Source organism: Phocoena sinus, chromosome 8 (assembly GCF_008692025.1).
Source record: "Phocoena sinus isolate mPhoSin1 chromosome 8, mPhoSin1.pri, whole genome shotgun sequence".
NCBI classification, from domain to species: Eukaryota; Metazoa; Chordata; class Mammalia; order Artiodactyla; family Phocoenidae; genus Phocoena; species Phocoena sinus.
The window spans coordinates 5,273,677-5,297,021 of NC_045770.1; the positions used below are offsets into that span (position 1 = coordinate 5,273,677).

Sequence of the window (23,345 nt, forward strand, 5' to 3'; positions counted from 1 at the left end):
TCTCTGCTGGAGTATCAGGGGGATGGCCACTGGGTTTGAGGTGCTCAGTGGATGCAAGAGTGAAGTCCAACGGATGAGGTCTATCCTGGATGGACCTGATTGCTTTCTTCTGGTTCTTGGACACAGACTCTCCATGGCCTTGGCTGTCATCCTATAAAACCCTTTTAGGCTGGAGGAAGATTTAAATAATATTAAAAAGAAATCTCTGCAAACATTATGCACACCGTGAAGGTCAATTTTAAGTATCAATTTGACGGTGGCCAAGATGAAACGGTATTTCCGGGTATGTAAGTGAGGGTGTTTCTGAATGAGATTAGCATTGAATGTGTGGACTCAGTGAAGTAGTCTCCCCTCTCCAACGCCGGCCAGAGCACCTCATCCAATCACGGAGGGTCTGAAATAGAGCAAAGAGCAGAGGAAGGAGGAATTCACCCTGGCTCCCTGCCTGAGGTGGGACTTTTCTCCTGCCCTTGAACTGGGATTTACACCATCAGCTAGTTTCCCTAGTTGCCTAGAATTACACACCACTGGCTTTCCTGGGTGTCCGACAGCTTGCAGACCGGGGGACTTCTCAGCCTCTAGAATCACATGAGTCGAGTCCTCATAATAAATCTCCATATAAATCCCATTGGCTCTGTTTCTCTGGAGAACCCTGACTAATACAAACAACAATAAAAACCGAATTGATCCTATACTTTCCGCTGTATGTACATGTGAAAAAGTTTTCATGGTGCCAGAAGACATCAATAGGAAACTTCCCCTGGGAAAACCCTTGGACCTGAGGGGGGCAGGGGAGAGAATGCTGGTTGTAAATAAGAAAACGGTGTCCTCGGTTCTGAGAGAAAAAGACACAATTTATTTAGTCCAATTATTGTACAACATAGTCTTCATTGACAGTTGTCAGCTTAACACTTAATATAGTTTAAAAAAGTCAATGATTACCTGCAAAATTATATATATTTTAATATCTAAAAAATATATTGCATATATAAGGCAGGAAGACCCCTTGTATGCACAAGGGAAAGTTTGGTTGTTCTTTTCCAAGTTATGATTTTTGCAGTTCGGTTATTTACAAACATCTCCAAAGCAGGAACGGTTTAAAGAGTTTGCCTTGATTTGCTTCTGCTCACTTGTTAAATAACAACACCAGTGGTTCTCTTTCTAGTAAGTCAGTGACTTGAACGTCCTGTGTTCTTTTCCGCAATAAGTCACATTATGCTTTTTAAAAACCAGCTATAAAAAACATACAAACAGCTCAAATGTACAGATTGACAAAAGATGTACAAATTACATTAAAAAAAAAATAACGACTGATTTGATAGTAACATTGTATTTGTGACCGAGGTCAACTCGTTTCTTTACTCTTTTTCACTTTTTAATTATTTATTTTTAATACTGCGAGATATAGGAAAATAACTCTGCATAATTTATACAGTAAGTTGCCTTCTGGTTGGTGGACCCTGGACTGATCTGACAAGCGCACAGCACTTGCGAATCTGTTTGTGTTTAGAAATCCCTAGGACTTTTCAAAGTTCTGGGACCCACTGTCATTATTTAAAAAAAAAAAAAAAAAAGTTATTTAACTCTCTGGCTTTCAGGAATGTCTGCATTTGCATTAACATTTCTTAGTTCATACTTGACTATTTCCAGAGAGAATGGTCAGCCTAGTGCATATTTACTGCCCACTGAGAAAGATTTTGCAATGCCCGTGGCTTCTTAAATACACACTTGTTCTTTCTCTGAAATTCCAGTTGGGTGAAAACTTCACTAGCCTTACAACCAATGTTCCAGTTTGCTATCCACTGAGTTAGGTCTTCCTAAGATAAGATGATAAGCTTCCTGCCTCTATTTTCACTAAGTCTCAAACCAGAGCATAACTGGTTAAGTCCATGATTCTTTATCATATGAACCCTTCAAGGTCCAAGATGAGACCCGTGTGTCGATAAGTAACTGCTTTGGTCCTAAAAATATAAATCTACAGTTTCTTTCCCAGAACCATGACACAACTATTCCAGTAATCTAAATATTCAACTCGTAGGCTGACAGGAGATTGAGACTCCCAACTGGCATACTGGCCCATGGAATTATCCATCTCTTTGTTCAAGGTAGAGGAAGCAGGAGTTACCAACGTTAAAAAAAAAAAAAAAAAAGAATCGTTTTTAAAGAACAGGTACACAAGTTCTATTCAACAAGAAAGAGCATCCAGTTTCGTTTTCTCTTCAAGGCCACGTATGTCCAACAAGAAGTGTGAGGAAGGGGACTTCCGCTAGAAGGCCACCGGTGATGAAGCGTCTAGTAGTAGCTGCCTAAGTGTGAGGGCACGTGGGTGTTTGGGTGGCGGGGGACATTGGGGTTGGGGTAGATGCCACCCGTGGGGGAGGTCCAGTACTGTGACGCTGCTCCAAAGAGGCTAGAGGAAGTGACCGGCATGGAGGACGGGGGGGGAGGGACAAAGTTCACCTTCTGCTGGTGGGTGTGGTAGGAGGGCATGTAGGAGATATCCGAAGGGTACTTGTACATGGACGACTCGGTGGGATGTGGCTGCAGGGCCTGGGCGATGCCGTGGAAGTCAAATTTGTAGGCATACCTCTTGCCGTGCACTTTGGTCATAATGTTTTTATCGTAGTAGTATCGGAGGGCTCGGCTCAGCTTGTCGTAATTCATGTTGGGTTTGCTCTTCCGCTCCCCCCAGCGCCTGGCCACCTCATCGGGGTCCGTCATTTTGAACTCCCCGTTGGTGCCCTCCCAGGTGATGCAGCTGGCGTTGGCGCTGTCCGACAGTAACTCCAGAAGGAACTGCCACAGCTGGATCTGCCCGCTCCCTGCAGGCAGCGAGGCAGACAGGAGGAAACAGAGGCTCAGCCTGGGAAGTCAGAACCTAATTTCCTAAGTGCAGGGTCCTCTCACCCTGGTTAAGAATCCCTTGATTTATTTTTACGGTCAGAACCCACTGGCCCCTGACGCTGGTGTGATCAGCAAGGTTAGATGGTAAGATAATCTGCCCCCGGGGCCAGGTGACATTCGCCCAGAACCAGCTGTGTGGTTTTGGGCAAGCCACTCCCCACCCTTCCGGGCAAGATGCCGACTCTCTTCCTCTATAAAGGCCTGAATCGCTGTCTTCTCTTTACTCAGTGCTGAAGTCCCTCAGAGTCCCGGGGGGGAGGTGTGACAACACTTTAGGCTGATGGGACCTGGACTGTTCCTTAAGCCCTCGTGCTTGGCTCTTGGCTCTAAGCTCTACAGAGAAGAACTTGGGCAGAGAGGAAACCAGAGGAGAGGGGAGCTGGTGAGTTCCCAGCCTTCTGAGCAGGACCGGCCTGGAGACACAGCAGCAGGAATTCCCTGGGTGCCCGTCCTCACTATTGCGAGGGCCTATTAGCTCACACAGGAGGTGAGTTTCGTTTTAGAGCTCACTTGAGAGTTAGTTTAATCACAGACCCTTAAAATACACTGTCAAGTTTATTTTAGCTGCAACCTCTTTCACGTAGCCAGGTAACGCTGCAGTACTTTCTAAGGTAAAGACTAAAGCGCCTTTGGAATATGTATTCACTTACGTGAGGAAGATTGCCGTGAGCTGGCTGGAACTGTTTCCTGGTACCCCACCCCCCATCTTTCCCTACTGAAACTTATCTCAACCTCAGCGCAGATACACTGGGCTAAAGTGTTTGTTGTCCCGAAGCATCTTCAGCTAACGGACATTATCACCATCATGCCAAGTCCTGTCCTCTCCTGTGTGCGCCGGAGAAACAGGGCTCGAACATTTCAAGGAAAGAAGTACATGCTACTCCTAGGTCAGGTGTCTGAACTGAGGACACCTAGGAGGTCCCTGTGACCACACAAAGCTGTGGAACATTCTGGAAGACGACCTCTCAGGTCGAGGGAAACTCACCGGGATTGGCTAGGCGACTGCTGGTGGGGCCCAGGATCTGATATGGATCTAAGGAAACAAGAAAGGAAATTTGCTTCACTGTTATAAAAATATAGAAATCAACAGCATTAACATGACAATACCCCAGGGGTTTACACTTTTATTTCAATATCATAGGAAAGCCTGATTTCCGAAAATTGCACTGCCTTTTTTGCAGACCTCAAAGATCTTGACCGGTTACCGTCTTTATCCCCGTAATTACAGAAACAACGTGAAATAGTATCATTTTTTCATACTTGGTGTCCTCAAATTTGTAGGTAATGCTGTCATTACCTAAAACAGAATAGTAAAACCACTTGGAGGGAGCTAGCTAATATTTCAATCGTCATGAATAAGGTGAAGATGGCTTATTAAATGGGCTTAAAGAAGTCTAATGATGACTGGACGTTAATAGCTCTATTACTGACAACTTTACACGTCTCTCTTTTTCTGATGTAGCAGAAACACATGCCCAGTAATCAAGCAGCCTGGTTCTAGCCCAGCAAAGTTATAAACTAAATAACTCATTGGACAATCTCTGGGTATCGGTTTTCTCATCTGCAAAATGATGGGTTGGGTTCCTGGATTCCCCAGTTTCCCTTCTAGAATAACCTTCTCTGATTTTAAGCTTGAAATGTCAACACCAACCAGAATTTGGATTTTAGCTATAAAATGATTATTCTTAATATCTCAGTTTACTTAAAACTTATGTGATTGTTTAGCCATAAAAGAAATCTTGGCAATATTGACTTATGTGAGGTTTATCTTTTTTTTCAGGCGAGGGAAGCACGGTGGAGACCTGGATCGCAACTTGGCCATGCTATCGTAAGTTTGATACTTTACAATTTTCATAATTATAATTGTAATTTTAAAAATCGACATGATTTGGGGGGTTTTGCTTACAACCACAAATTAACTTGAAGAGTCCTTAAGCCCTCTTAGTCTACCCCTGTTTATCCACACGGTATGACAACTAAAATATTTTGGGCAGGTGATGTCTAATTTCGTTGTTGTTGGGGATTCTTTAAATCTCCTATGTCAAGTCCTCTTTGTCTGACATGTGTTTCACAGTCAGCAAATTCTCAGCCTTCCTGAGGGAATGTAGGTCAACTTTCTCTCGCTTATCCTCAGTGGAGATGGAAAACAATGTCTGTCCATCCCAAAGCAGTGGCTTGTTTGGAGCTCACTCTTAGCTCTGTCCCACAGAGAAGACCAAGCTGGGCTTGGAAGGGGCACAACAGCTGTCTTTAGGTACATGAAGGACCTTCACAGAGAATGGGAGGAAGACCTCTCCTGAGGGCAAACTGGAAAGCCTTGAATGGGAAGCTACAGGGAGGGGGACTTTGGCTCACATGGTGGGAATTGAGCCTAGTCAGGTAGTGAACTCCCCGTTGCTGTAGGTATTCAAGTGGAGGTGAGTAATCATAAGACTGAGATGTTACAGGAGGATGTTGTAGACCTAGATGTCTCTAGGTTCCCTTTCCATACTAAGAGTCTCCAATTCCACGGTTTTAAACAGTTCCTCTGCCCTTAATTAAGTAGATCCACCACAGGGAACGTTTGGTCAAGCAACTTGAGAGTCTGGGATGGTAGCTCTAGTTCTCCCATAAACCAGCCGTGTGGCTTTTCGCAATCACTTCACCTCTTTGGACCTCAGTGTCTTTATTTTACACATGGCTTATTAAATGGGCTTAAAGAAGTCTAATGATGACTGGACGTTAATAGCTCTAACTATTACTGACAACTTTACACGTCTCTAGGCTCCTTTCACCTCTGATATTCCACGAGTCTCTATGTGATTCCAGTGTCAGGTACCCAATTCACAGATCTATTATTGTGTCAAATATAGGATTCTATGAAAGACACAAATGCCGTACATTGTCTAAATCCTCCTCCACTGACCATGTGGGACCAAGGGCCACACAGGAAGCAAAGGAGGGTTCGCACATCATGGACAGGTACCTGGTTGGGGCCGCTGTTCAGTATTCTTACTCATTGTTTGTGCTCCTGCAAGGGGGGGACCTGCAGCAAGAAGAGAAATATGGTAAGTGGGGCCATTCTCCACGAGGGGAGGGGAACACCTCGTCCAACGCGCCCCCCCCCGGAAGGAGGACAAATGTGCTTTCTCATTCATTCATTTGCTCACGCTACTCATTTATTCATTCTATTTTATAAATATTTATCCAGAATCTACTCTGTGCCAGCACTGCTCTCGATACTAGAGAACCCAGCACTGAACCAGTGGTTCCTGCTAGAACTTACGTTTTAATGGGGAGACAATGATAAACAGCAGTAAGTATGTAGAAGAGCATGTCTAACGGTATCGGGGCTGCGGATTTCATTTTTAATGAAAATTTAGAAAGGTCCTGAAGGAGAAGGTGACATTTGAGCACAGGTCACCTGCTCCTGCGTTTCCATGTTTGTGAGCTCCCCTCCATGGCATCTCTTAGGTACACCCTTTCCACCCCGTCATCACGTCTCCATGTGAGAGCTGCGTTGCTTCTTGCACCGTCTATAGACTCATCTGACTGGCATGCTCACCACTTCTCTCTCTTCCCACCGACCCAACAAATGCTATCTAGCCAGTTTCAGCTCCCTAAAACACTACATCCCACCATCCAAAAACCTTAGTGACTCACTGTCGACTGAAGCATTGAGGTCCATCTTCCTGGCATCTTTGCGCCCCTTCCTTACCTTTCCAGACTTATTTCCCTTCGTGCATCCTAAACCCCAGGAACACAAGTCCTCCTGACTGTCAGACATGTCAGCCTTGATGTCTTTCCCTGGCCCCACCTCTCCTGGGAGGCCCAGTCCGCCCCACCGCTGCGGGTCCAAATCCTGCCTCTCCTTGCAGAGCCAGATCATACGGCCCCAGGTCCACGTGGCCTTCCTGATACCGCCCAGAGGGAAAGAGTTATATGTGTGCATGACTCCTCTCCCCTGCTTGAGAGATTGGTTCCATGTCTGAATTCAACACTGTGTACCCCACAGGGCCAAGGGCTGGGGTCAGAGTAAACAAATAAGGCATATTATTAAAAGGGATGGTGGTTATTGCTGGCATTAGTTTTTAGTCCCAACCTCTTTCTTGAAAGAATTCCCTTCACCATCCATTTCTGTGCTTGATATTTTACTTCCTAGAGATAGCAAGATTGACACATTCTGGTTCAGGACCATATGAGTCAGTCTTTCCCGCTACTCCCTTAATGGGAGATTTTGGGTCAGATTTCAGCACCAATTGATGTGTCAGACCCCCACCATCCCCTCATCAGGTTATCTTCCTCTCAGCCTTTCATGAAATTGGGGTAGAGATGTTGGTGTAACTACATCTTGACAATTAGATAAGCAAAGCCATAGAGGATCATTATCATAACTTAAATGACAGAGTCCGAATCTGGTGATTTTTCATTCATACAGACCTTGTCATGAGAGAAAGCTTCCAACTTCAAAAATTCTAAAGCCAAATGCAATGAAACAAAACTCACAGGTCTGAGTGAAAATCCCATCTTTCCAGGACTAGGTATCACTGACAGGTCCTACACTGGCAATTAATTTTGATGGCCATTCAAAAAGCAGGAAAACAAAATGCTCACTCCTCTCCTCCTTTATCTTATGACCCTGTTCTCCACCCCGTCCTCAGAAAAAGGTTTTCTTCCCAGAGAATAAAGTGACATTTACTTACTTTTGTTGAGACCAGAATTCATGTTATTGCCCCATCCTCCTCTCCTGACTGAGTCATAGGAAGGGTCTAATGGAAAAAACAAATAGAGGTACATCAGCATCTCCTGCTCTTTAGAAAGATTGCATGAAGATTATCGTTTAGTGACCTGGAGAATTCTGCAATAACTTTTCAAGCATCACTAAATTCCAGAAGTGTACTCTTCCCCTGGGGCAAAGGGGAATGAATGGAAGGAACATTGACACACTGATTGGGAGCCCAAGTAATGGAAAGAACCCTGAATTTGAAGTCATAGGGCTGGTTCCAAATTCTGTCCTTCCGTCATTTGTTGTGAGACCTTGGATGAATCCAGACATCCTTGGGCCTCAATTTTTTAAAATATGGAAATTAAAATTTACATGATTTACCTACCTTACAGGGTTGTGCTGATGTTATCAACGGAATATTTGTGTCCCCTGTGCAAATTCATACACTGATGTCTAATCCCCCCAGTGGAATGGTATTGGGAGGCGGGGGTCTTGGGAGGTAATTAAGTCATGAGGGTGGAGCCTCCATGAATGGGATTAGTGCCCTTATAAGAAGAGGTCACAGAGTTAGCATGTCTGTCTGCTTACTGCCATAGGAGGGCACAAAAAGAAGTCAGGTGTCTGCAATCCAAAAGGGAGCTCTCACCAGAACCTGACCATGCTGGCACCCTGACCTCAGACTTCCAACCTCCAGCAGTGTGAGAAGTTTGTTTCTTTTGTTTGTAAACCAGCCAGCCTACGGTACTTTGTTACAGCAGCCAGAACGGATGAAGACAGGTAATGATCAAATGAGATAGCATATGTGAAGCATCTTATAAGGCATTCTACAAATATCATCTAAGTTTAGCAAGAAAAACATGTCCGAAGCTGTATAGCAAAGCCCTTTGAGCAGCTCTGGAGAGATGGGTCACGTCCAGATTAAAGGCTCACGGGCAGACTGTCTCACAGTAAGGACCCTGGTGGTGGCTCCAACCCCTCACTCCAGCACACTGATGCTGTGGGCACATCTGGGCTCTCCTCGGCTTCTCATGCTTTTTTACTGATAGTGAAGAGGGCTGGGTAATGACCACAGAGAAAGGAAAAAGGCCAGAGGCGTGGCTGGAACCAGAAACGGGGGGCTGGAGAGATGCTTCCTGCCTGGAAGTGCAGAGAGGCTTCCAGATCGCCTTGGCGGACACTCCACTGACATGGAACATTCATGATCCCAACCCCTTTCTTGAAAGGATACACATGCCTCCCTAACCCCGTTCAGAAATTGCTTAACCGACTGGCTGGAAACATCCTCCTTTCCTTTCTCATGGTGTGAGTCCTATTGAGACACGGAGCAGGAATAGCAGAAGAGCTTAAGGATACAGAATGATGACTTTCAAAGTCTTTCCATGGACAACAAAGAAACCATAAAAAACATCTGAACAAATGGAGCACAAACCTCATCAAACAACGGTCAGGCGGGGTGAAACGCAAACCATCCCCCTCCACCCCTTCTGAGCCTCTCAAACGAATTAGAATAAGAACTGCAAAGACGGACCGGCTGGTCCCATGGCTTGTTCTTGTTGTTTCTGGCTAAGAAGAACCAAAAGACAGGAATGATTTCCTTGTGGAAAAATCCACGTGCGGATGCACATTCCTCCTGGCTCTGGAAAAGCCAGGGCAGTTTTAAAATTACAGTCTTTAGCAATTGGCATGAAAAGCAAAACAGAAAGTGAGGGGGATGCAGATGGGAGGAAGGGGAGGGAAGGGGGCAAAAGAGAGACAAAGCTCAGCTCGTTTGAGTCGTCTGTTTTTATTTTTCTTTGACTTTTTTTTTTTTCCACAATTCCTCCTGCAAATAGATTCTTGTGCTTGCTTAAAAACAAAATAAAACAAAAACAAACAAAGAACCTAAGTTGTTTTCAAGCTGGGGACGCGGTTGTAGGTTCTCATGGGTATCTTCTGGGCTGTCTTGCAGGGGTCTGCAGAGTATCCTCGAGGAAAGGCCAGGTTCTTCCCAGATTTCTCTTTGGTGGAGGGGGATGCTGGTTAGGCCTCCAGCAATTTATCTGGGACTGATTTCTGCCATGTATTGTGTGTTTGGCTATACAGTGGATGTGAACGAATATGACACAAGTCCCCAGTGCTTGCCTTTAAATAGGAGACGATAACAGATTGTGAAGAAATATGGGTCATGTACCAAAGGAGTGCTGGAGACACTGGGGGTGAAGGAGGGAGAGGCTCGTGTGACTGGGTCTGGGGTGACTTGAGTGAGGCCTCTTTGGGCAGGAGAGAGTGCGCATACCCGGTGGGCATATGGCAGAAGTGGGCAGTGAGATGCTAACGTGTCGGATGCGGGGAACCACGCGTGGGGCTGTGGGACTGCAGTGGGGGGACACGGAAGAGAGGGCCGAGGCCAGGTTCATGGCCAGGTCCACGGCCGCTCAGCCAGCTTAATGGCTCTGGGTTACAGGCCATGGAAACCAGGAGAGGCTTGGGGCAGGTGGCAATACCACGAACCCAGGGTGTGGTGGAGAGTGCAGCTCGTGGTGATGTGTAGGATGGATGGATGGGGTGAGTGCCGGGGGAAGGAGATGAATCTAGCAGGAACGGAACAGAAAGTGGAATAGAAAGTGACAAATTCTTGAAAGAGAAAAAGCAAATCGCTAAGTTCCAGGAATTGGTGTGACTTAACTTCTGACTTACTGCACTGATAATATCTCTGACTCAGAGTTTTCTAATCAGCGTTTCTTCTCAATCCTTAGTTTACTGGAGGCTTCCATCCTCTCTTCCATCTTCTCTAAAGCTATGTTATATTCGTTCAGAAGAACCTTTTTTCTTAGTCCAAATTATGGCTTTTGGCTATAGTTATCCTTGACGTCTTGCCAACTTTTCCTCCTATTCTTTTATTCTAGCTCTGGGGGCACTGCAGACAGGCAAAAGTTAGAGAATGCTTGGAAGAATGCCCTCTAACCAACAGAGGACGGGTGGTGGCTGGATCTTTCTCTGAGTGCCCAATCATGTTGGAAGTTGATGCTTTATCAGAGAAGTATCTGGCGGCCCCATCTTTCCCGTGATGCCTTGGGGGTTGGGAGGGGAAGCCTGACAGGGAGGACTTTCGAGGTCCCAACCAACCTTAAAGTCCCCTAGTAGGTGAAAAAAGCAAGGGACAGAAACAGAGAGGCCACCAGCAATCAGCCTGAACTGTGTCCTCCTGTGGAGTTAACTGAGAAATAAACAGCAGCGGGCCGTGCCGTGAGCGGGTGTCTTTAGCCAAGGGTCCCGGAGCAGAGTGTAGAATCAGAGCAGCAAAGACCACAGGGCTCTCTCCCATGTGCTCTTTCATTCCTACCCACTTGCATGGAAAATCTTGCCACTGGCACCTGAGTCTACAAAGGACACCTGGGTCCATTTACTGGGGAGTTCAACAAACGCTCTCTGTGGGCCCTGGGGTTTGTGGGGTCATCTCCTAAATGGAAGATTGACATGAAAGCCAGTGTTTTTGGAGTAAGTCCTACTGCAAAGACAAAGCTGAAGATGGAGAAGGCCAGGATCAAGAGCTAAGGTCTGACATTCTGCCTTAGAGATTGGAAGTACTGGGGCAGCCTTGCAGATTAAATTAGATATCCAAGCAAACAGCTGGCCCAGCGCCCAGCACAGCATCAAACTCGGTAAATATTAGCAAGTAACATTATTACTGTGTTTGCATCGTTAAATATCTTAAAATGTTCAGACCCAGAAACACGTTTGCCAGCCCTACCAAATACACATTAACTCCCCTCTCCTGCTTCCATCCCCCTTACCCTGCTCTACTTCTTACTTTTTCACTTATCACCTAATTTAATCAATAATTAATCCATGATGTTTATTGTCCACATCTCCCACCTGAATGTCAGGTCCATAAGAGTAGGGACCCCTCTTTTGTTCTCTGGTAGAACCAAGCACCTAGAACAGTACCCAGCCCAGAATAAGCACCCCATAAATATTTGTTGAATGAATGAATAACTGGGCCGATTATTTTCTCCTTCTTGCTAAATATACGCACTTCCTCTTGTTGTTCACTATTTTCCTAGCTGGAGAGAATTCAAAGCCTCTACCCCAGCTGCTCCCCACTAAATGAAGTCTTCAGGGCATTCCAGTCTGGGTGATGGGTGATACATGAGTATAGACTGTTAACCCTGGCTGCCCTCTGAGCAGAATGGACAACAGTCCATGTATGACAGGGCGTAGGCTGAGACCTGTCCCCACAGGAAGCCCAGGACTACATGCCATTCATTCAGGTGGCCTGCTTCTTGTTTCATATATGTTTTAACAACGTCATTGTTGAAACGAGGGCTTGTTTTCCTCCTAAAAGTCATACAAGTGAGAACTCAGCAGTGTGGTCAGCTCTAGTCCCAGACACACAGACAGAAATATGTCTACAACCAACATGGAAAATCCTGGACCCGGAGCTACCCAACGACTCATATTCCTGCACAAACACTCTTCCTCTCCGGGCCTGACGCCTGGCTGTGCCAGAGCTCCCTGACCCTCCGCTGCCGGTCAGCACGTGGGTTGCTCTCCAGTGGGGTGTGCCTGGCCCACAAGGCAGCCTGAGCATGCCCTGGGCCCCCCCCCAAACCCTGAAAATGGTGCATACTGTCTGCTTTCTGAGAACTGACTTCTCAAAACACACACTTAAGGGAGTGGCCAAGGGCACAGAGGGCAAAACTGTGACCGTTAGAGACCCACAGAGCAGCTGGTCTCAGAACTTCTGCGTGGTGGCAGAGGCTTGAGCAGCAGAAAATTACCCCTATTCTGACCCTCACTTTTTACTTCAGTGAAGGCTGGTACCCCTGGCTTGATGACGAATCTTACTGTGATGCTTTTTCAGAGGAGTCCTCCCAGAAGGGCTTTGCCTGGAGCTTATGGTTTCAGGCGGTCCTGAGATCAATTTTTGCCAAAGCAAAGAGAGACCAGAGCCTTATTCTGGGGAAGCTGGGCACTGCCAGGCATTGTGGATAATTCAGCTTCAAGTATATAATAGTCTGAACAGTATCTCCATCATGGGATGCCCGGTGCGGCTGACTTTGACCCTAAATGTCCTCTTAGATTCCAGGAGAGCCTCCTGGGGTGGAGAAATGTGAGCACGGAGATTTTTTTCTGAAAAGTCCTTGTTGGAAGGGGAAAACTTTCTCTGGACGTGACTTTCTCGCAGACGTCCCAGTGTTAACTCAGCTTCTGTGTGAAGCTATTAAACGGGTCCTAGAAACCTGGCCAAACATCTCCGGAAAGACATCTCTTTCTGCTCGGATGCTGACGGTTCACTGTCTGAAAGCCCAATGTCCCGGGCAACGCGCAGCTCCACACTTTGTCATGCCCTCACCTGGAGGCCAAAGATGCAGAGACACCAGCACAAAAGCCTCTCTCTTCATCCCGTATGACATGAGACCGTGCTCCCGATTACTGGATAGAAAAAGATGGATTTTCTCTGAGACTTCTTTTCGAATTTCTGGTTGGCAGTACCTATAGTCCTGTTTATCCTTGGAAAGGCTGGCTTGTGAATGCAGACCTTTCAGCAGAACGGGCAAGGCCGCCCCTGCTCAGGGAAGAAGCTTCTCTCAGTCCGATCCAGACCTCTTTTCTTGGAAGACTGAGGATGCCAAAGGAGAAAAGCTCTAATAAAGGGGACCCTGAACCCAAAGCCCCAAACTTCCCAAAAAAGAGCCAAGTCCACCAGGAGGAAGACGCATCGCCCAGACTTTCCCCCATACAGGGAAGCCTGTACATGGGGGCAACATCCTAGCTGCTGGCAGAGGACGAGATGTTCCTCCAAACCCCTCCTCCCTCTGAGGCCCTGGGTTAGAAGAGGCCCAGCCTTTGAGGAGAAGCAGGGACCAACTGGCCACCAACCCCATTCTGCTTCCCTCTGGGCTCTCCCTCCTGCAGTGCCCACCCGGGACAGCCTGCCCTGCTTCCCGAACCTTCTCAACTCAGGACCGGCCCCTCGTCTACCACTGTCTCCCTACGACCCCTGCCGGCGACCACTACCAGATGTCTGACCGGCTGGCCTGTCCTCGCACCTCCAAAGCTGTGCAAAGGCGACTGGCGCCTAGGTTGTGGAAGGTCGTGGAGGGCGAGGACGCCCTAGTGCAGACATCCTTTCTCTCTGGCAGGTCTGTGGCGTTCAGAATCAGTCCACCCTGGGTTGAGACCCCAGCTCAGCCACTTACTCTGCCAAACAATCTCTGTCTAAAGGTTCCTGTTTTTGAACCCCAGGTTCTGCTTCTCTAAGTTAACCTTAAAAACGCCTTTCAATATACATTAGGTGCAGACAAATACTGTTTGATTCCACTTATACGAGGTACCTGGGATAGTCAAATTCATAGAGTCAGAAAGCATACTGGTGGATGCCAGGGCCCTGGCGGGAGCGGGAACGGGGAGGCAGTGTTTGCTGGGGACAGGGTTTCAGTTTAGGAAGGTGAAGAATTCGGGAGATGGATGATGGTGAGAGCTCACAGCCATGTGAATGTACTTAGTGCCACTGAACTGTACAGTTAAATATGGTTAAAATAATATGTTTTATATTATGTGACTTTTACCACAATAAAAAAAAAGGATTAATAACAAATGCCTTATGGGATTGTTAAGGGGATTAAATAAGCATTCGATAAATGGCAACTTAAAAATATACACAGTATACACGTGGTCTATACCATCTTGCTTGCACCTCTAAGCTGCTGACCTTGGTGAACTGAGGTTCGAAAGTCATTAGAGGAGGCCCTGAAAATGAAGAGAAGCGCAAAAGAGGAAGAATAATTCCTGTGCCCCGAGATCAGTGATTCCCAAATCAGAATAAACTCTGGCTCTCTTTTAGAAGAAGAAATGGATTACCCTGTATCCCAGTTTAGAATCGCCAGCCGGGAAGCTGGCTCTGGCTGGTGCCTGCTGGTATATTACCAGGCTGAGGGTTTACCCGGCATCCTTCCTGCTACCCTGACGGTCAGCTCCCCCAGCTCCCTGCCCAGCCAGCCCTGGAGCTCCAAGCTGGGTCCTCACCTCCTTTCAACCCCGTCTATAAGGGTAGCTCGGCCTTTACCTCAGGGGCATCTTATGTTCTAAAGAGTAGCAGAGGATCTTGGCTTCCACGGAGATCTCAGGAGGAGGGCAATATCTAGGGAAGGCTTTCCTTAAACTTGGAACGCACAGAAAAAAAACATCCTGGATCAGATTTCCTTTGCTCAAGGATCTTGTCCTGGAATCCAAACAGCCCCTCAGCCTCAGAGCCGGCCCCGCTGCGTGGAGGAGAATAAAACTACTGTTTAAGATATTCCACGTGCAAAGGGAAGAAAGGACACGTGAGAGAAATGCTTGAAGAATGGATGGCTTTCAAAGATGAGAATTTGGAGAGGCCTGTGACACCCTTGTGGGCACAGCCTCGCCACGGTCTCACGAGGCTCCCCACCAAGCTGGGACCCTCCCTTGAGTTCGTCCCTCCCGTGGGCTCTGTGGCTAAATGACACACGAGTCTAAACGACCTCTTTATTTTGATGAGGCCTCAAAGTGGGATCTGGGGGCCAGCCTTGTGTGGAAAAGCAATTTATACTGACTCAGTTAATTGGGTGTTCGCCCAAACTCCCCTCCATGTTGGGCCATGCAGACGCAACTAAACTGCAGCCTTCCTGGGTCAAATCTGCCTCAGGTTTAAGAGGATTCTGGGTCAGAAAAAGAAAACCTAACAGCTGACTTAGGTAAGAGGGCTTGAAGATGAATGAGAAGCAGTCTGTGTTCAGCCCCCTGGGCTCTGCCGAGAGCCCGGATCTGACCCTCTCCCATCTGCGTTCCTCAGTTGGGTCGCCCTCACTCTCTGGCGATACGGGATGGTCTTGCATCTGTTGCATGATTCAGCTTTTGCATCTGTTTCTTCCAGAGTTCTGCAAAGGCTCACCGGTGAAGGTCTCGCGTTTATTGCCCTCATCTTGTTCAGCCTCCTGGTATAATTCTTTGTGCACTTATGCCCCTTTCTTGGTGAGCATCTCTGGGAAGACACGGACTGTATCTTATCACCTTGCTTCCTTCTCTTGCCCCCAGGTTCTTCCTCTTCCCAGCACCAGCTATTGGGCTTAGCTAATACCTCACATCCCACTCACATTCATTCATTCAACGACATTTTATTGAATGTCTACAATTGTGCTAGATCCTGTTCTATGTGCTGAGAATACAATGGTGGCCAGGCATACATCCTTTCTCTGGGAGCTGACATTCAAAACAAATAGTAAACGACATCGTATATAAGAAGGTGGTGAGTGGCGTGGAGAAAAAGAAAACAGGTGAAGGGGAGCGGGTAGTGCCGGGACAGGGAGGGCCTCGTTGACAACACAATTTGAACAAAGACTTGACCTATCTAATGTTACGGAAATAAAGCTCTCCATAGTGCCATAATTTTCTTATGAAAAGTGACTGGGTCGCCCAACACTGATTTCAAAGCCCTTCTAAAGGCAATCCCTTGTTAGCAGTTCTTTACCTTGTGAGAATTACTTTACGTTGGAAGACGAAAAAATAAGCTAAAAAACTTGACAGTATCGTTTTGATGTCTGGGTGAGAGATAGTAAAAGGCGAGATGAGCTTAGTCTATTAAAGAGTTCACCAGTTTTTGCAGATTTAGAATCAGGGTAATTGCCAAATCTGTTGTCTTAGAATCACACTGACTTAGGAAGGCCATTCAAATGAAGAAACTTAAAATCCCAGCGCTTCCTATGATTTGTTTTTGACCTGCCTCTGAAGCGTTTTGCAGGAAAGGGCATTTCTGAGGGGTCAGTGTGGTTGAGAAGAGGACAGGTGAGTTCTCCCTGAAGGAACACTCCATCTTTGTGGCCCGACAGGTGAGCCCTGGAACACTCCCACCTCTGTGTCCTGCACCCACACATCAAAAAGCACAGGAGTTAAAGACAACCATCAACTCTGGGCAGGTGGAATGTGGTCTCACTTATATAATAGGATCCGAGGTTTCTTTTCAGGCTGGAGGGGACTTCAGACATTATCTAAACCAGACATGCAAATTAGCACAGGCCTGGAGGCCCAAAGCCTGAGGCCATATAAGAATTTTAATAGAAATTGAAAGTCTGACTCATAGCAGAAAAACTGCCTTTCTCTCAACTCCTCTAGGATATTGGGCAGGCCAAAGACTTTTGAAGCTCGAAGAGTTTTCATAGTTATACCAAGAACGGTTTTCATTTCTTTGGAAGAGGGGTACCTAAATCTTATCAAGTCTAAAGTCATTTGTGGTGTTATTAAGGGCTCTTAAAGATTTTCATGGGAAGGAATTCCATAATTTCTCTCTAATTCATTCCAAACAGGGAAACAGTTCACGGCCATGGAAAAAAAACTCTAGATTGCGGTTCAGAACTCCTTGGTTCCCCACCCATCTCCGCCAATTATGAGCTGTGTGAACTTAGGCAAGTGACAATCTCTCTGAATCTGTCAACCTATCCGCAACAGGGGAAAAAACGATTCTCCTAAAATTTAAGAATTTGGAAAAGCAAATAGCCTGTTTAATCCTCACAGGGTTCTTTTGAGAATCAATGAGATCATGCATGTGAACATGCTTTACACACTCCAAATGTCTTCTAAGATTATAGCTGCTTTTCTTTTCCAGAGTTTTATTCCTTGGAAAGAAGTTAATCTTTCTTGTGTCAACCAAGGCTAATTTCTTCTGGTTCTCTGTTTAGGGAAGCAGAAGGATTGAGTAAATATTTAATTAAATTGACAAGCTAGATTTTCCTTCCCCCGTGAATCTATCAGCTGTCAATGTTATTTACTGAATATCTACAGGGCTGGAAAAAAGGGATACAGGACAAAACTCACCATTAAAGACGATAAGATAATCTGTAATTAGGTCCATTGATGGCTAGTGACTGAGATAGGGTCCCGAGAAGAGACTGTAGTCTTTGTGGGTAAGGAAAAAGTATCCTGACGAGGGTGGGACTTGAATTGGGCTTTGAAGGATGTCCTGGATTTTGATAAAGTAATAATCTCACGTAATTTACCACTTTCTCTTTAGAATGTGCCTAACACACGAATTTGAACTTCATCAGAGGTGTGTTAAACTTTTTACTGATCCTCACATGTGATTGCTTACAGATCTCTGAGGCTGGAGGGGAGAAGCCCACGTGGGTTAGTGTTTCTAACCATAGTATTTCTTCCTCAGAGACTTTATCTTCTCTCAAAAGGATATTTCATGAGAAATAATTATTTATTATCTTAGATATGGGCTTCTCTGAAGAGAGTATGATGTTACATCTATAAAAAGAACTTGGAATATACCCTGAGAAAACCAAAATTCAAAGAGAGTCATGTACCAAAATGTTCATTGCAGCTCTATTTACAATAGCCAGGACATGGAAACAACCTAAGCGCCCATCATCGGATGAATGGATAAAGAAGATGTGGCACATATACACAATGGAATATTACTCAGCCTTAAAAAGAAATGAAATTGAGCTATTTGTAATGAGATGGATAGACCTAGAATCTGTCATACAGAGTGAAGTAAGTCAGAAAGAAAAAGACAAATACCGTATGCTAACACATATATATGGAATTTAAGGGAAAAAAATGTCATGAAGAACCTAGGGGTAAGATAGGAATAAAGACGCAGACCTACTGGAGAACGGACTTAAGGATATGGGGAGGGGGAAGGGTGAGTTTTGACAGGGCGAGAGAGAGTCATGGACATATACACACTAACAAACGTAGTAAGGTAGATAGCTGGGGGGAAGCAGCCGCAAGGCACAGGGATATTAGCTCGGTGCTTTGGGACAGCCTGGAAGGGTGGGATGGGGAGAGTGGGAGGGAGGGAGACGCAAGAGTGAAGACATATGGGAACATATGTATATGTATAGCTGATTCACTTTGTTGTAAAGCAGAAACTAACACACCATTGTAAAGCAATTATACCCCAATAAAGATGTTTAAAAAAAAAAAAAAAAAAAAAGAACTTGGGAAAGGTTTTTATCTTAAGATAACAAATGATGCTATCTATGCCTTGGCTTTTCACTAGAAGGTTCCCCAAGTCCCTATACCTCTGTCTGGAAGGAGAAAAGCTTCTCTCTTTCTCTGGGGTGGGGAAGGAGGGGAGGGAGAGGGGAGGGAGAGAGAGGGGAAGAGAGATGGAGAAAAATTTGGTTTACGAGCGTGGGAATAAACAAACTTCTTTTAAATACTCTCAGCAACTACTGACCCTCAAACAACCTCTCTGTAGAATTTCTAAAAATCAGTGTATTTTGCAGAACAAATGCATTTGGAAGATTCTGTGTGGAGGTGGCCACCAGTGGATTACCTAGAGCACTTGTGGACCTCGCCTTTTCTTCCCAAAGTACTCTGGGACCCCCACTCCTCAGCACAGCTAACAGCCATTACTTCCAGCTTCTATTACAAACCAAGACCCTGCGGTCATGGAAATGGAGTTACATCAACCAAGGCCAATTTCATTTTGAGTCGGAGCTCTATAATCTGGAATGGGATGAAATGTCTGAGTCAAAGTGAAACGTGGTAGGGACGGGAGGGCTAAAATAATAATAGTCAAGAGTCTGGAGATGAATTGGAAATGCAAAACCCAAACGGCCCCCTCAGTAAGTGTGAAACGCCACTGAGAAGTTAGTGGCGCTGTGGTGGCACTCCACCTCACCCACCAAGTGTCCACCGTCGGGACACCCCTCCCTGGCACTGGTGGGTGGAGCAGCTGTCTGGCCGAGTCCAGTTGCAGGGGTGCTCTGGAGGTCAAGTTGGCCCCAAATACCTTTCCCACAGCCTTGCACCTCTTCCCTCCCGCTCTGAGGTTTACATAAAGCGTTTTCTTTATTAAGGTGCAGCAGGGTTCATGTTTTCCCTGTCACCTTCACAATGTTGCAGAGCATGGTGGTGCCTATCAGATTCTCCGAGGAAGCATGTAAGAGCAGTTTTGATAAACATGACGAAAGATGCCCACGGGGGCAGGAAGGCCAAAGCGGGCACTTCTAAGCAGCCAGGAACAATACCAGGGGCCAGGATGCCTGCTGGCACAGGGAAGAGGAGAGACCAATGGTGCAATGGCAGAAAGGATACCGATGCAGAGCAACGAAGGCACATTTTGTCTCTGTTAAGTATTCAAGTAAAACTTGGCTCTCGCTGGTGGGGTGATGTGTGGGGCGAGAATTTCGTAAGCAGTGGGAGATGCCTACTCTCAGAACACTCAGCTCCAGCTTCGCCAACCAAGGGCACCTATGGATGGAGAAGGGGGTGTAGGCTGGGATGCTGGAGCAGCCTGGCTTGTGTCTTTAAAATGGTCCAGGTGATGCTGATCTCCTTCCTTTTCCTGGAGAGCCATGGGTCAGTGAAGCTTATTGAGGCGAGGCCTTGCCTACCTCTTGTAATTTGAGGAAATTTCACAACTAGATTTATTGAGCTAATATCCACCGCCCTTGTTTTTTTAAGTTACGTTTACTGCAATCCTTATTGATCAACAGAGTGTTACTCAGGGTAGCATTTCCTTTTCGAAATCTCTTCTTTCTTTCTTTGATTTTTAAAAATGTAATATTAAACACACAAAATGTAGAATGTTGTGTAAATTATAAAGCACAATAAAGAAAAGGACATCTGTGAAGCCACCTAATACGCTTCTTGAAATGCAAGAACTGAGTACCCTGAGTAAGGGTCCTGATTTGAGGACCACAGCAGAAATCAGTGAATCTCACCATGTCATCTTAACCACTAGATGACATCAGCTTCCTGGAAGAAATGGGCCATTCCATGTTGTGCTGGATGGAAGAGGGAGATGCAGTTGGGGGCCTGGCACTGCCTGGGTGGGGAGTGGGCTGCGGTAACAGGCTCTGTGCTGCTTTCTGATTCCTACTAGCTTTGCCATTTGAGCTTAACGCATCTGTGCCCCAGTTTTCTTATATGCAAGATGGGAATAATAATCATAGCAACTACATAAGGCGGTTAGGAAGCGTAAAAATGAAGTGAACAGAAAAGTTTTTGGCACAGAATAAGCCCTCAATCAATGGCAGTTGTTATCGTTATGGGGCGGGGGGGGGGGGTGTTGATAAGAAAGGTAAGGAAAGGAGGGTTGAATGAGCAGGAGTTAACCTTTCCTGCAATATGACTTTCCCTTGTCCTGGTCCTGTCCTTGGCTTCTTTCTCATTGGCACCCATAGCAAGAGGACCCAAATCTGAAGGACCTCCAAGGGGAGTGTAAGTTGATAAAAAATGGGGCAAAAGGGGGTGATGTGGAACCATCACCGTGTTACTGAAATCTGCTCTAGGCAAGCTCCTCCCTCTACTTCTGGGTGGGACCAATCACAGCCTGGGAGGAATCACGCTGGGGTCAAATGAAGGGGAAATTGTGGCAGAAAGGGAAAAGCAAGTCCTGAGCCCATCTTTGCAGTGGACGAGGCCAAAACATCACTCTTGGATTTAGAAACATCACAAAGGGTGAGTTTTACAGTAAGTCCTTGGGGAGTAGTTCAAGGCAATTTGTCTATAATTTCCATCCATCCATCCATCCAACCATCCATCCATCATCCATCCATCCATCCATCCATCCATCCATATCCATCATCCATCCATCCATCCATCCATCCAACCATCCATCCATTCATCCATCCATCCATCCATCCATCCATGCATCCAACCATCCATCCATCATCCATCCGACCATCCATCCAACCATCCATCCATACATACATACATGGCCTTTTCTAAGGCACTGTCCCTGCCTCCAAGATGCATCAAGTCTTGCAAGACCAAAGACTGTTGGATATACTCTGTCGGATGCTTCACTGGGAAGACAGTGGGTACAAGCAAAGCTCCATGGGGCAGGGGTGGTTGAGGAGACATCGTCTGACCTGGGCCACCAAGAGCGAGTGTGGCTCATAGGGTGTGGATTGGGGTGGGAGCGAGACAGCTGAGGATAGTAGGTCAGGCAATGGGAGAACGGGAAACATTCAAAGTTCTGTTTGAAATGGTCTAGACAGGAATCCATTCACATTTGAAGGACACATTTTTTTGGTCGGAACCTAAATGGGTAAAAACTGTGCAGCTGGCCAAGCTGTCACCCCGCCCAGACCCCGAAGTGACCCAGGCCGCGCTGGACGGTACCTCTGTCCATCCTGCTTGGAGGGACCTGGACGGCCTGCAAACATGCACACTCCGGAAAGGGTGGGTTTTGCCTCACAATCTCTCATGAGGTTGCGGCAGTCAACTGATGTGAGTGGCTGGAGACAGTGTCTGCTTTACTCCAGGGGGTCACCCAGTTGTGCCTGCCTGTCCCAAACTCTGGGGGCTCACGGCTGACACCACCTACATTGGAATTCCCTCCCCGAGATGAGAGAGACCTATGGTGGTAGGTTTCTTTAAAAATTATCAATTAATCGATCAAACACAGAAACTGAGGGGAACGATCATCGGAAGATATCTTTATACATATTTCAAAAAAAAATCTGCGAAGGAATAAAACGTACACAATTTGAATTATTCCTGAGATGGAAGAGCTCCTTCAAATAAGGGGATTCGTGCCGTAACTGGGACTAAACAAAATGCCCCAGCGAAATCCCTCTACCTGCCTCTAACGTGCAACATGGAAAGCCGTTTGCATCGTTATCCTGGAACAAATTTACACTTGTCTTAGGAAACAGGCTAAGTGTTTCCAATAATTTAGAGAGAGTGTGTTCTAGTCGCTGTGGAACCCACACATGCGGTAACAGCGCACACAGCACACCCACGGAACAAAATAACAGTTCTTTTACTCAGAGAAAGGAAGGATAATGGTTACTTAGAAAGTGTCCCAGACAAGCTGTCAAATTGAATTCAGAGAGCTGGAGTCTGACTCCAGGACAGGGCTGGCTGGCTCAGCTCCCTCGGGATTGGGGTTTCCTGCCTGCTACAGCTTACAGACAAAGATTCTTTGTTTCCAGCACTCTCTCTCTTTCTCTCTCTCTTTCTCGCTCTCTCAATCTCTCTCTGGTGAAAACACACACACACACACACACACACAACATGTAGCTCTCCAAAGAGGGTCAGATTGAAAGCAGACAAAACATTAAGTCTGGAATTTCAAAGGAAAACAATTAAAAAAAAATAAAACGGAGAGAGCAAGCTACTGTCTGTTCTATAATCATAAATCTTGCCTTTGGACACAGAAACAGCACACACTCACACACACACTCAGCAATCATCCCTGCTTTTGCTAAAAATGGATTAGGGGTAGTTCATCATAAAGGAAAAACATATAATGACAAAGTTCTTAACAGGCTCTCCTGGGAGGCCTGAATACCCTCAAATTTTAAGTACACATTAGTGGACACAGACAGAGCCCGTGGAGCCACATAACCTGCTCCATGAGAGATGCTATTTACTCCCTAAAAATAACAGGTGATTACCTCACAGCATTACAGGCCCTTTCCTCAGGCACACGTGTTCCAGACCAACCCGCACTGGCCATCCCGCACAGGGCAATACGCACACGGCCCGAGGCCCCGCCAAACACACGCTCACCCCCTGAGACCCTGACTCAGGCTGCTGCCTCGAGCCCACCCCCCCATGCTGGGCCCCCAAGCTGCCACCCTTGTTCACTGCCACACACACAGGGCACAGGAATCCATATTCTGCACGCATCTACATTTTCTCCATCAAAGCAAAACTTCTTGGGGCATCTTTTAAATCATGGAAAAATTTGAAGATGTAGGAAAGCAGAGAGAAAAGTCTACTGTACCCCGAAGGGCCCTGCGGCTTTAACAAGCATGAACTCATG

General features: G+C 46.3%; 1 protein-coding gene across 3 annotated transcripts in view; it reads right to left on the minus strand.

The window, feature by feature from the left end:
* Nucleotides 1-833: 833 nt before the first annotated feature.
* Nucleotides 834-23,345, minus strand: part of FLI1 (Fli-1 proto-oncogene, ETS transcription factor) — a 115,418-nt gene continuing 92,906 nt past the window's right edge. For 2 of the 3 annotated variants that reach the window (XM_032639989.1, XM_032639991.1), the window contains exons 6-9: nucleotides 7,587-7,652; nucleotides 5,870-5,929; nucleotides 3,890-3,937; nucleotides 1,815-2,822 (exon numbers count right to left, since the gene is read on the minus strand). In XM_032639989.1, coding sequence (XP_032495880.1) covers nucleotides 2,293-2,822; nucleotides 3,890-3,937; nucleotides 5,870-5,929; nucleotides 7,587-7,652 — 704 coding nt within the window. In that variant the 3' untranslated portion in view covers nucleotides 1,815-2,292. Of the gene's footprint in view, nucleotides 2,823-3,889; nucleotides 3,938-5,869; nucleotides 5,930-7,586; nucleotides 7,653-23,345 lie in introns of all 3 variants that reach the window. The other variant, XM_032639990.1, reaches the window with a different exon arrangement.